This window comes from Sorex araneus, chromosome 4, assembly GCF_027595985.1.
Source record: "Sorex araneus isolate mSorAra2 chromosome 4, mSorAra2.pri, whole genome shotgun sequence".
NCBI lineage: Eukaryota > Metazoa > Chordata > Mammalia > Eulipotyphla > Soricidae > Sorex > Sorex araneus.
The window spans coordinates 220,791,825-220,805,404 of record NC_073305.1 but is presented as its reverse complement, the minus strand read 5'-3'; the positions used below and the strand labels follow the sequence as shown (position 1 = coordinate 220,805,404).

Here is a 13,580-nt window from a genome sequence, read left to right as displayed (position 1 = left end):
ACAACCAATCGCGTGACGCGAGCGTCGGGACGCGCCAAGCGCGACCGGGGAGCGGGGACTGCGGCCGGCCGGCTCGCCGAGACCACCTCTGAGGGGCGAGGCCCCCCAGGAGCGACGGCCTCGGTGTCCGCGCCAGCGAGGCCGCTCGCGGTCGGAAGGACGCGCCGGAGATGTCTAGAGTCCTGTCAGGACCGCAGGGCAGGGAGGCTTGGCGACGCTGAGGTGAGCGGCCTCAGCTGATACCTCAGACAAATGGGGGCAGCAGGCGAGCGGGGCGGGACGGGCTGGCCAGGCGACGGGCTTCCCCGATTCCCCGCTTCGGGACCGGAAAGCCCGGCTCGGGAGGCCGTTGGCGTCTCGTTGCCGTGACAACCGGCGCCCGCGGTGGGCGGGGCCAACGGGCGGAGGCCGAGGGCGCGCGTGGAGGCGGGGTCGGCCGGCCTGGGCCCCGCTGAGCCCTCCCGGTGCCGCCCCCCCCCCCCGCCCCACCCCGGCCGCGATCCTGCAGCCCCGGGTCCGCCTTCACCGCGTACCCCAGCGACCCTCCGGCAGGCCTCCCTCGCGTCCGCCTTGCTCGCGGGAAACGTCACGCTGGGGTCACCCGTCCGCAGAGCTCGCATCCCAAAGGACTTCCCTGACGCCAATGCCAGCCGCCCCTCCTGCCCCGCCCCTCCTGTGGGCACAGAACCGAGAAGCCCCCTCCCCCAGGTCTCTGCTGCTACCTCGGCGGGTCCCCAGCACCGCCCCCCCCCCCGCAGCACCTCTGAGTGGTGGCTCAGGTGACCCCATCTGTCTGCAGGGCCTAAGCCCCACCAGGTGTGGACCCCACATCAGTGTTTTTGTTTTCTTTTGTTTTTGGGGTCACACCCAGTGATGCTCTGGGGTTAGTCCCGGGTTTTTTTTTTTTTTTTGCTTTTTGGGTCACACCCAGCGATGCTCAGGGTTTACTCCTGGCTTTGCACTCAGGAATTGCTCCTGGCAGTGCTTGGGGGACCATATGGGATGCCGGGGATCGAACCCAGGTCGGCCGCGTGCAAGGCAAACGCCCTACCCGCTGTGCTATTGCTCCGGCCCCTAGTCCCGGTTCTAACTTACTCTTAGTGGTACTCAGGGGATATACCACTTGGGATGCCAGGGATAGAACCCGAGTTCACTGCGTGCAAGCCAGGTGCCCTGTCTGCTGTACTATGACTCTGGCCCCAAACAGTTTAATTGATAAAAATAAGGGAGACAGGACCTGGAGCGGTAGTATAATAGAGTGTTTGCCTTGCAGGCACCTGACCCTAGTTCGATCCTTGAGCACTGCTAGGTGTGGCCCCAAAACACAAAAAGGAAAATAGTTTTTAAAAGTGGGGGAGTCAGTGGGCTTTCAACCTCCTCTGTCTTCCCATTTTCTGACAGTGTGACATCTCTGAGTTCAGGGGAGGTGGTGGTGTCTGTTCTGTGGGCCATATACACATGTAATCTCCAAGTGTCTCTGACCCATGTGCCTTTCTGCACATCATGAGCGTCTACCTCCAAATCATGTGACTGCATCTTTCCTTTGTGCAGTACCAGGGACGGAACCCAGGTCTCACACATGCCTACTCCACACTGTGTCCAGCACTACATACATCACCTCGAGTGTGAACAGGTGCATGTACATGATCTCAGATCAGGTCCATAGTCGGCCAGCCTCACACTGGGACACAGTGTGGGACACAGCACCTGCCCTTGGTGACAGGAAGTAGCAGTAGTAGCCGGGCTGGGAGGTATGTGAGTAGATTTCCTCCCCACAGGTGGGAGGTGCTTGGAAAATGCAGCCCCCCGCCCCCAATGCCTTGGCCCTGGGTCACTGAGCCCTCTCCCCTTCCCCTGTGTCCTTGCAGGGCCCCTTGGGTGAGTGGAGGCTCGCTGAGAAGCATCCCTGAGCCCCCACTATGGCATCTCCAGACAAAGATGTGGGGCCCTCGCCCGGCTCTGCCTGGGCCTCCATTCTCCAGGCCGTCAGGGAGCAGCTCCCGTCTCTGGACTCGGACTCCTCGCTGGTAAACCCCAACACGCACACACCTTCCTCCAGCCTCTCCACACCTCCCTGGACCCCGGCTGCCCTTGTGACACAGCGACCTTCATGCCAATCCAGAATAACTTTGGGTTTTTTTTGGTGGGGGAGTTTTTCTTTTTTTTTGCCTTTTGGGTCACACCCGGCGATGCACAGTGGTTACTCCTGTCTCTGCACTCAGGAATTACTCCTGGTGGTGCTCAGGGGACCATATGGGATGCTGGGATTCGAACCCGGGTCGGCTGCGTGCAAGGCAAATGCCCTACCCGCTGTGCGATTGCTCCAGCCCCTCCAGAACTACTTTGGATCGCAGCCGCTCCACCTCAGTCCCAGTTGCCGCTTTTGTTCTCTGTATGTGTCTGTCCATGCCCAGCATCCTTGCGGGCCATTCCAGGGAGCGCAAACCACTGGCGAATCCCTCCGTGGCTCACCACCGTGCACCGAGCTGGCTGCCACCCTTCTGGTGGCGCTCATCCCTACTCAGGTGCCGACTGACCACGGCCACCACCCTGGGGTTGGTCTCTGCGTGCTGGCTGCGGAACAGACCATTCTCCAGGGCACACAGGGGCGTCTCTGTGTGGAATGCCTGCTGGGCCAGACTCGAGGTGTGGAGTCACCAGAAGCACCCAGTCCTGCACACACTGACCCCGGCCCTCCAGAGAACGAGAATGATAAACCGCGTCAGAGCAATGGCATGAGGCCAATCTGGGTTCGATCCCCCAACACCCCATATGGCCCCCCAAGCCCCAGCAGAAGTGATCCCTGAGTACAGATCCAGGAGTGAGCCCTGAGCACTGCTGGGTGTGCCCCCAAACAAAGAATGGTGAAAGGCTGTATCACAGGTTACTGAGGTGCCGTATCAGTCAGCTTCATCACCCACCGGATCCTCAGAGGTGACAGCCCCGGGCTCCTAGTGGGGACTGGGTCCCGGGGAGTGACTCAGCTCTGTAACCAAGTTCCTGCTGGATGAGACCTCGCGGCATGAGCAGTCTGCAGAGCCAGGGCCCTGGCCTCACCTCCACTAGCTGGTGTGCCAGGCCCACTTATAAACCAGTGAGAGAAACTGGTCCTGGCCAGTCCCTCTAGGGGCCACTGATGTCACCAGTCTGCTCCCAAGCAGCAGGGCAGGACAGGGCAGCGAGGCTGACGTCCTCCTAGCCCCTGAGGCCACGCAGTCCCAAGGCCCTGTCCTTATCCACAGTCAGACTACGGGGAGGAGGAACTGTTCATCTTCCAGCGGAATCACCCCGCCCTGATTCCAGACTTGTCCGAGGAGCTGGCCGAGGAGCCCTCGGGGGCCTGGGACACAGTGGCCCACGGTTCTCCACCAGCGGTGAGTGAGAGGCAGGCTGCAGGGACCCCCAGAGCTGGGCTCCATGGGCAGGCTGGGTGCTGGGTTCTGCAGGGCTCATAGCAGCTCCCAAACGGTCAAACCACGGGGCCAGGGGATGGCTCACTGCAAGCTTTGCCGGGCAGAGGCCTGAGTTCAGACCCCGGCACCACCTGGTCCCCCAAGCTTCACCAGGAGCAGCTCACCCCACCCCCTACAAACCAGGAGTAGCCCTTAAACAGTGCTGGATGTAACCCAAAAGCAAAAGGAAGGAGGGAGAGAGGAGAGAGGGAGGGAGGGAGGGAAGGAGGAAGGAAGGGAGGGAGGGAGAAAGGAAGGACAGAAGGAAGGGTCAGGTGATTGGGGAGCAGTGAGGAGTGAGGCTCAGAGGCCGCAGTGTGGGTGGGACCTGAGAGCAGGGGGGCAGGGGATGGGGCGCAGCCTCGAGGTGCATTTAGAGGGGTGCCTCCTACTGCAGGAGCTGCTTCTCACTAAAGTAAGCTGCTTCCGCTAAAAAGGTTCTAGGCCTTTTTAGCGGAAACCCTCAGAAAGTGGGTACGAGGGACCTGCCGCAGGTGCTGGACAGACTGTCCTGCAGTGAAGGGGGTACTGGCACCCTTCTAGAAAGGCATTTAGTCACTGCGGGGGTCTGGAGGTGCCATAGCTCTCGGTGCCCACTGACGGGGCTTGTCTTTGGGAAGCAGAGGGTCCTGGCCCCTCCACCACTAGCCGTGCTGAAAACTGTGTGAGTCACATCAAGGGAACCATCCTGGGGTCCTGGGCTCGTGCGGGTGGGCTGTGCCAGGCCTGCTGCATCTCCAGGGTCCTTCAGCAGCTCTCGGGCCAGGGAAGGGAGAGTCTGGGACTGAGACGGAGGCCTGTGCTCGGGGCCTGGCTGTCCCCTGCCTCCCCCAGCAGCCGTGTGGCCTGGCCACACCTGCTCCAAGGCGGAACCGCCCTGCTGCCCACCAGACTGGACATGCTGTCAGAAACGAGGGGTTCTAACCAGCCTCGGGATGGCGCTCAGCCTCAGCTGGGCCTCACTCCCCCGGGAGGCTCCCCAACGTCTAACGGGGACCCCCTTTCCTCATAGGCAGGGCTGGTGCCTGTGGACTTCGGCGAGGAGCCCAGGAGTGAGTGGAATGCGCGGGCAGGGGGCCGGGCCTCCCCGGAAGGAAGGGGCCCAGGGAGCCCCCTGGCAGGCCCTGGTGAGGTCAGCTCGTTTCCTGAGGTCCCTGAAGACGCCCCCAGGTGGCAGGAAGGTGACTTGGCGGTCACAGCCTCCAAAGCCAGAGGAGCCCTGAGTCTTCCCAAAGGGCCGAAGGGAGAAGCCACGTTCGCGCCCCTTAAAGGAGGCCTGGACACAGAGCCCCGGGGCCCTGCCGCCCACGGGGGCAAGGACCCCGACTGTGCCCACCGCCAGGCCCTGCGCAGGGAGCGGAGGAGGATGATAGAGAAGGACGTGCTCCACAGAGTGCTCTGGGAGGCCCGCGCCCCGGGCAGCGTGCCAGCGCCACCACCTCCCCGCCAGGAGCCCAGGGAAGGCCCACCAGTGCTGTCACTCCAGGTAGGTGGCCCTCCAGGGAGGCCACTGCAGGCAGTCCACCCCAGGTCTCCTCTGGCCACAGGCCCGACACCCTACAGAACCTCTGACCCAGCCGGGCTGGAGCTCTCGGGGGCTCTTTCTTTCTTTCTTTCTTTCTTTCTTTCTTTCTTTCTTTCTTTCTTTCTTTCTTTCTTTCTTTCTTTCTTTCTTTCTTTCTTTCTTTCTTTCTTCCTTCCTTCCTTCCTTCCTTCCTTCCTTCCTTTCTTCCTTTCTTTCTTTTTAAGTTTAGGGTCACACCCAGGCCTCAGGGCTTACCTCTGGCTCTGCTCTCAGGGGACTCACTCCTTGTGGGCTCACGGACCATATGAGGTGCCAGGGATCAAACCTGGGTCAGCCACGTGCAAGGCAAGCGCCCTCCCTGCTGTCCTGTCTCTCCTGCCCCATCTCTTTCCTGAGCTCTCGGGGCTGTACCTTCACCACCCAGCCGCCTCTCAAGGGCCTGCCTCCAAGCGCTTTTCCTTGTAAAACTCCAACAGCTGAGTTTTGTAGGGACGCGGCCATGACAGAGATCTGTGGCCAGGGCACCGTGCCCACCAGGAGAGACTCAGGAGCTACTCCCGGGGGCTCTCAGGGTCCCTTCTACTTGTGTCAGGGACATGTGGGCCTCGTGCTTGCAAGCCTGCCCTCCAGCCCCTCCGGATGTTTAAACTTACATGAACCTCTTTTTTTCATTTTATTTATTTTGCTTTTTGGGTCACACCCGGCGGTGCACAGCGGTCACTCCTGGCTCTGCACTCAGGAACCACCCCTGGTGGTGCTCAGGGGACCCTATGGGATGCTAGGAATTGAACCCGGGTCGGCCGCGAGCAAGGCAAACCATGGGGTTTCCTCAAATTAATCCCTGTCTTTGTGCAAAATACAAACGCGTTGGGGCTGGAGCCATAGTGCGGTGGGCAGGGCATTGGTCTTTCACACGGCCAACCTGAGTTCAATCCTCGGCACCCCGTGTGGTTCCCTGAGCCCACCAGGATCCCTGAGCTCAGAGTCAGGAGTAAGCCCCCCGCCCCCTCGAAAAACCCACAAAAGTGTTGCCCAGAAAAGTGAAGGAGGACCTGGGGAGAAACAGCCCTACTGTCCACGATGGGCCTGGGGCTGGGGGCGCGGAGCAGCGTCAGCATGGCCCTCCCTGCCCCAGCAACTGGAGGAGTCGGACCTGGACGGCCTCCTGCAGAGACTGGCCGGGCAGGACCGAGCCCCGGGAACCCCGTGGCAGGCCAGCGGCCACCGCCAGCACCAAGGTCAGAGGACCCCCACAAGCCGGTCCTCCGGGCTCTCACCGCACAGGGTGGGGGGACAGCAGGGCAGAGTTTGTCCTCGATTTCCAGGGCTCCCACACTTGCAGTCAAGCGGCGGGCGTGTGCTCGCCCCGTAGAGCCCTGGGAGCCCCTCTGCCTCGGGGGGCCGGTCCCGGGGAGCGGGGCGCAGTGAGGAGTCCCTCGCCCTTCTCCAAGCAGGCACTCCTTTCGCAAGCAGTCCCCGCCCCCGCCTCCCCCTCCTCGCTCCAGTGGAGGCGCCTGCCCGAGCCCCGGGAGGCTCCAGCAGCTCAGCGGCGCCCCCACCCCACAGCGGACACCGAGCGCAGCACGCACGACAGGCTCATGGAGCAGCTGGTCCTCCTGTGCGCCTCGCAGTCGCGGGCCTACGCGTCTGCCTGGAAGGGGCCTGCTGCCAGCCCGCCGGACAGCGGGGCCCTGGCGGCCACCGCCAGGTGGGACCGCATTTCAGCCCGGAGCCTTCCCTGGGCCCCTGGGGTGTAGATTTTCCATTTCCATCAGTGCCACGCTTATCACCATTGTGCAGCTGGGAAGACTGAGGCTCTGAGGTTGACATGGTCAGACCATGCCAGGCAGAACCGGGACTCGCCCCAGAGCATTGCTCCTTTCCACACCCGCGGGGGCTAGAGACAGTGGAAGAGCCCTTCCCACATTGTTTGCCACCTTGGGGGGCGCTGAGTGCTGGAGAACCCCTTTTCTCCCTGAGCCAGCTGAAGTGCCTATATGTCCCTGGGGCCCACAGTGTCCAGCAGAAGTGTCCAGGCTGCGCTTACACGGAAGCCACTGGCCACGAGTGGCTACCAGGGCCGTAAAGTGTAGCTCACGCAGCCAGGAGCCTGGCAGTTCCTCGGATTCGTGTCATTTGCATGAGATGAACTGGCAGCTGAAGTAGTTTCATGTGGCCAGTGGCTCCTGTTTTGGGATGCATAGATAAAAAGCTGTGGAGTCACGTGGAACGTTCTCTCAGACAGCCCACAGTTCTCTCAGTGTCCCGCCTCAGGGTCCCGCACCCTGAAATGGCCCCATCCTCTGTCTCTGCCCAGACGTTCCTCTGGGGAGCTGGGCGCCCCAAGGGTCCAGGGCATGAGGCCAAAGAGTGAAGTGGAGCCCCCCACGGTTTTCATGGACCTGCGAGTCCCGGAGCCCCCAGCCCAGGCAGCGGAGGAAAGGTACACGGGGGTGCTGCGGCAGCGGGAGCACCAGGGGGCGCCCCCCGGCCCCCCCTGCCATCTGGGCCACGGGAACAGTCCGTAGGAAGCCGGGTCTGGGCGCCGGCCTGGCCGTGTGAGCCTGGTCATCCTCCCCAGTTCCAGCTCCTTGGATGATGACGAGGAGGAGGAGGAGGAGGACGACGACGATGATGACGAGTCAGCAGCACCTGGGGGAGACCAGCAGGGCCCCAGGGGCCTACGGTAAAGGGGGGCTCCCTTAGCCAGGGGGAGCCCTTGGGGGCACAGCGCAGGGGGGCAGGTCCCGGGTGTCACTGTGCTGTGTCTGGGGGTGGTGAGCAGGAAGCGCGGGGGAGAGAGGACTGGACAGGCGGGTGGCAGGGCACGCGCTCCGGCAGACTCCGCTGCGTCCTGGCTGAGCGGCAGAGTTGGGGGTTCGGGCCGCGCCGGGCCGGGCTGAGGCGCCTTCTCTCGGGTTGCAGGGACCGCACCGGCAAAAGCCAGCTGCTGCAGCAGCTCAGGGCCTCCCGCCAGGGGCTGCCTCTGCCCGCGCCCAGCCCCTGAGGTCCTGCAGGCCAGAAGGGTCAGGCTCCAGCGCACACAGCCGGATCTGCAGCTCAGAGGCGGAGCGCCAGGGCCCTGGGGAAGCCTCTGGAGCCCCCCTACCCCCCATGAAGGGAGATGAGGCGGCCGGCCCACGGCTTCTCCACACAGACATACACGCACGCAGGACCAGGGGTCCCCACACTGTCCCCTTCCACCCGCACACCATGACTGTCGGACACTGTCGTGGCTGTGCACTCACGAGGGCAGTCCTTGGGGCAGGGGCTCCGTGTCGGGCTCGGGCTGCCCACCCCTCCCTTCCCGCCTCTCTCCGACTCTTGGCCTGAGTGTATGGCAGTCACTCGTGTGCATCTACTGCTCTGCCCACAGGCTTTTAAACATTGCCACAACCTGAGGAAATGGAGCGAGTTATTTCCGGGTGGAACATATCTGGGAGAGGCTCCGGCTGGCCTCTGGGTCCCTGGCCATAGCTGTTCTGAGACCAAGCGGACATATTCCCATAGGAGGACCTACACAGCGGGGGAAGACCTGTTCCAAGGCGTCCCCCGCCCTCGCCCCACCGAGGCTGCTGACGGGCAGAGAACAAGGCCGGGATGGACGCCATTTTTTGTGGGGACAGGCTGGTGGCAGGGAGGGCAGAGTCAGGTGAAAGGGGGGACAGTCAGTGGCCCTGCCAAACAAGAGCCCCAGTGCTGGGGCTCCCCAGCTGTGGGGCTCCCCAACTACAGGGCTCCCGGCCACTGGCCTGACCTCTGATCCAGCACCTCATGGCTCAGGAACTGACCCCAGTGGAGTAAACAGGGACCCACCTACACCCCTGGGCCACACTCAGTTGACAGTGGCAGGCCAGAGTTGCGCTAATCTCAGAGATAGGGGGGTGCTGGCCCCACGGGCAGAGCACATGGTCCCCAGGCAGCCAGTGTGGTTGATCCCAAAGGGCAGCCCTGGAGCCCGGCCCAGGGGGCAGCGACAAGGCCGATCAGATTCAGGGGTGCCTCACAGGCTGGGTGGGGAGATGCAGACAGTGAGATCTAGGGAAACAGTTCCTGACTGGCCACATCCATGCAACAGAGCAGTCAGGGACCTGTGACAGTGACCCCAGGTCACCCCATTTCTCCACTGACAACACTGGGCACAGACACAGCCCCCAGGCAAGTGTGGCAAGGCAGGTGGACACTGTAAGCAGCCAGATTCCGGGGCTCCCCCTGGTGTGGGGCAAGCGCCCCAGTTCCCGCCTACCGGAACCCCCCATGAGACAGGATCTCCAAACAGGGTCTTTAAAGATGTCACCAGTTAAGATCACAGGGGAGTGGAGGAGCCTAAACCCCACATCCCCACGGGTGGGAGGATGTCTTGGGGATCCAGGCTGGATGGGGGCAACCACTAGCTGAGCGGTGCCAGCAGCCGGGAACATGGGGGCAGTCGCCACCGACTGGGACTTGTGGGTGCCTCAACTGTCAGAGAACAGGGACCTGGGACCAGGGCAGATGGGCTGGTCGTGTGCAGCGGCCAGAGGCAGAGACCCAGCTGCCAAGGCCCCCATGCTGCACCCTGCAACCCGGAGGCACAGCCTGAGACTGTCATGAGCACATCAGGAGGGTTGGTTGGGAACAAAAGGGTCTCAGGTTTCGGAGGTGGCACCCTGGCGGGAGAGTCCCATGCCCCCTAGGGCACAGGCCTATCCGCTGGGCACAGCCGGGGTGAGAGGGAGGGGGGGAGCAGTTATCTGTACATGCGCCAGTGCTTGTACAGGTCGGTGCCCCTGCAGCCATGAAGTTGGCTGTACCCTGCTCCAGGGCCTCCTCTTCTTCCTGGGCTGGCGCCCGCAGCCCTATCATGAGAGCACACAATCCCTGAATACTGCCTGGGGGAGGTGTGAGCCTGACCAGGGAGTGCTGGGAGTCAGAAGCACCAGGGCACAGGGCTGGTAGCTGAGCTCATGGCATCGGGGAGTGCCCAAGCCCTGAACCACCCCGGGCCCTTCCATGGTGGGTGATGCCCAGGGGTCCCCAGACTGAGAGACTGCTGGAAAAGCTCCTGCAGGTAGGGGGCGCAGTGAGGATGCTGGGTGAGGCAGGGGTTGGTTGGGTGTCCGGGGGGGTACCGTGCGGGACGCACCCTCCCTGAGACCCCCGTCCCAGTACCTTACCCGGGTTCTCTGGCGACACGGTTCCTCTGCGGTCTGTCTGAGCCTTGGATCTGCCCTCCTCCTGCGACGGGCACCTGCAGGAACAAGGGCCGCTCTTGGGCCTGAGTGTGTGGCAGTCACTCGCCTGTCCCCTCCACTCAGGTCACAGTGGTGGGTCTGCTCCCCTCCTGCTGTGCTGGGACACGGGGTCCCTGCACGTGCGGCTGGTCCGCCTGAGGGGCAGCCCAGGTTTCAGACTGAGTGGGATGACGAGGGGAGTGTAGGTGCCCCCAGGGCCAGCGGCCCAAGGCCACTCAGCTGGGAAGCCTTGATCCAGCCTGGGACTCGAGTGGGGGGGGAACGTGGCCGGCTGCAACACAGGACCCCGTCCTCTGGCAAGGCCTGGGGTTTCTGACACTGCTCCCCTGTCCCTCAGGACCTCGTGATGTCACACAGCACCACCAGGCCCTGCACGCAGACAGACCCCTGCCCAGCAGCTCCTGGCTGGAGGGGACTACTAAATAGAGGGATCCCCAACCCTCCATCTCAGGTGCCCTTGGCCATCTGCTCCTGGCTGGCTAGAGTCGGCCCTGGGACAGTCCCCAGTCATCGACTGTCCAGCATCTCCCAGAAAGAAGAGGCGGAGAACAGACCCCCAATCTATATGAACGCAAGTTCTGGGGTGGCAGTGTTGGGGGAAAACTATGGCAGAACGCCAACCCGAGGGCCTGATGAGGTTCCCGGAGCTCCTGACAGGTTTCCTTACTGCACAGTTCCCGCAAGGAGAAGCGAAGGTGCCTCTGCTCTGCAGGGCGTAGAGTAGCCGCGCGTGGCCATGGCACAACCCTGGGAGAGTGGCTATCAGCTCTGGCCAGCTTTGGATGCGACATGGCTCTTAAAAGACTGGGGACAAGAAGTGATAGCCCTTCCTTGGGGCTGGAGCAATAGCAGAGCAGGTAGGGCATTGTGCTTGCACACGGCCGACCCAAGTTTGATTCCCAGCATTCCATAGGGTCCCCTGAGCACTGCCAGGAGTAATTACTGCGTGCAGAGCCAGGAGTAACCCCTGTGCATCACCAAGTATGACCCAAAAAGCCAAAAAAAAAAAAAAAGTGATACACTTTCTCTTCCCTCAGAGGGCCTGTAAGAGAACCCCCCCAGCCCCCCAGCTCTGGGTGGTGGCTTGCTCTGGAGCAGGGGTCTTCAACCACACGGGCCGGGCAGAAAGCCTGAGGACCTCGCTGTGAGCAGCCCCCTGGGCTAGTGGGAATTCCCACCAACCCATGTGATGAAAGAATGATGTTGCACGTCGTATGTGACTGTGAAGAGCTGACACGGCAGGCACACATGAGAGGCACGTGGCTACCCAGTGGGGGACATGCTCTGGCTACAGGAAGAAAGGCCCAGCTCTTCCCCGAAGTCCATGTCCAGCTCTTCACCCGTTGCCTCTGCTTCTGGGCTCCTGCTGCAGCCCCTCTACAAGGACCACGGCCTCCTCGCCGCTCTGGGGCTGCTGCTCGCGCACCCGGGCCTGCAGCTCCCCGGGCAGCGCGCTCAGGAACTGCTCCAGCACCAGCAGCTCCAGGATCTGCTCCTTGGTGCGCTGCTCGGGCCGCAGCCAGCGGCAGCACAGCTCCCAGAGCTGGCTCAGGGGCTTCCAGGGCCCCGCCACCTCCCCTCCTGGTAGCAGAAGAGCCAGAAGAGCAGGCGGAAGGTCTCCGGCCGGGGTCCTCAGGGGTCCTCAGCGGTGGAGGAGGGCTCATCTTCCCAGCAGGAGTCCTCCTGCACCTTCACCAGCAGGATCTCCTCTTGGTCCACAGCTGGCGCTGGCTGGAGGCAAGGGGCGGCCATGCTCCTTGCTTTCCTTCCTTTACCTCTGACCAGACGCTGGAAAACTTTCTCAGGGCTCTGTGAAGACCTGGTGAATTCACTCGGAGCAACCCCCAGATGCATAATCTACACGCAGCAGCAGAGCTTGCCTGGGTCAGGGGCCGCTCGCCCTCACTGGCCAAAGCCAAGGGCTGAAATAGGAATTGATTGACCCATTTGTGCTACTCAGTGGCTCCCGCCCTCCCGGGCAGGTTACAGAACACCCCTGGACCTCAGATGCCGCCTGTGAAAGGGAAGGACTGGGAGAACCCCACGGGACTTTTGGGGAGGGCTAGAGCCTGAACTCTGGCTTTGCATGATGACTCATGGCCCTGTTTGCCTGGACCCCCTCTGGAAACAGGATCCCTCTGTCCGGAAAGAACACGCATTCCGTTCTTGGACTCATCAAGCCGCGGGTGGCTCCCGAAAAGACGGTCACCACAGGCCGCTCAGCTTCGGCGCCCCCCTGGGCTGCATTCTCATCTGGTCCTTTCTTTTTTTGTTTTTTTTCAGGGTTTTCAATGTTTATTAGTTAAGTCATGATCGAGGATCCCAGGGCGGGAATCCCCAGGTGCCCTGGTCCCTCTTCAGCATCCTGGGAAAAGGACAGAGAACAGAAGGGGTGGAGCCGGTTCAGATCTTTCCAGGAAACGTGCCTTCTGCCCGGCGGTCATCCCAAGTCGACACCCAGGACAAGGGGCAGAGGGACTTGTACACACGCCGGTACCATTCGCACATGGAGACGTCACCCCCTTTGGCACTCACTGCCTTCTCGCAGCGGTGGAAGTCCAGATAGTTCTGCCAGCAGTTCCGGGTTTGGTTCTGGTTGGGGAATCGGCTATCAAAAGGGGCAGTCTGATAGTTCTTGATCTTCCTCTTGATATCTTCTGCCATGATGCGGACTCCTAAAGACGGCCTCGAAGCACCTCGCAGTTCAATGTGACCCTCAGCAAAGACGCCACGATCCTCATCTGGTCCTTTCAAGTGGGGCCTCGGTCAGCAGAGAGACCAAACAACGGGGCCCTGCAGGGGCAGCAGCCTCCAGCCGGGACCCGCACTCACAGACAGAGACGCGGGCCGCGGGGTGCGACCGGGAAGAAGGGGAGCGCGGGGTAACGCTGGGACCTCAACTAGCGGGGTGGGGTGGGACACAGAGGCAGGGGAGGCGGGCCGCGGGCTTCATGGTGGGAAAGGCAGCCCTCGCTTCAATGGCTGATATAGCTGTCAATCAGAGAAGGGCGGGCTTATTGAAGGCAGTGGATGGCGTAGTCCTCGCGCCATTGGCTAAACCAACTGTCGCGTCGCGTGGAATGAGTCCGAGTAGGCGGGCCCGCCTGCACCTCCAGGGAGCATGCGCGATCGCCGGAGCCGGGGTGTGGCTCTCCTGGCCTCCCCTCCTGCCCACTGTCCGCCCCGGCTGCCCACAGGGCAGCGGCGCCTGAACATTTCATTTTTAATTACACCGAACCCTGGGCGTGCCAAGTAGTTATAAGGGCTTTGCTACGAGTGACGTCGTTCAAACAGCCCCCAGAGTTTTGTGTGGGGGCCACGCCTGGCGGAGCTCGGGGCTGGCTCCTGTGCCCTTTGGGAGACCGACTG

At 62.4% G+C, this 13,580-nt stretch overlaps 2 protein-coding genes across 2 annotated transcripts; one reads left to right on the top strand and one right to left on the bottom strand.

Annotated features, from left to right (window-relative positions):
• Positions 1–73: 73 nt before the first annotated feature.
• On the top strand, positions 74–9,175 carry DNAAF8 (dynein axonemal assembly factor 8). Its single transcript, XM_055136811.1, is given in 8 exon segments — positions 74–222; positions 1,869–2,027; positions 3,243–3,374; positions 4,465–4,942; positions 5,974–6,685; positions 7,295–7,420; positions 7,559–7,634; positions 7,637–9,175. Coding segments are annotated over 7 exon segments (2,091 nt in total). The 5' UTR covers positions 74–222; positions 1,869–1,919; the 3' UTR covers positions 8,096–9,175.
• A 3,297-nt stretch (positions 9,176–12,472) lies between these two features.
• Positions 12,473–12,964, bottom strand: LOC101555713 (cytochrome c oxidase subunit 6B1-like). The gene has a single exon (XM_055134997.1). The coding sequence runs from the start codon at positions 12,873–12,875 to the stop codon at positions 12,615–12,617; it is 261 nt and encodes an 86-aa protein (XP_054990972.1). The 5' UTR covers positions 12,876–12,964; the 3' UTR covers positions 12,473–12,614.
• Positions 12,965–13,580: the final 616 nt, after the last annotated feature.

Excerpts from the sequence above, each read along its gene's own strand:
- LOC101555713 (XM_055134997.1), bottom strand. The coding sequence starts at position 12,875 with ATGGCAGAAGATATCAAGAGGAAGATCAAGAACTATCAGACTGCCCCT.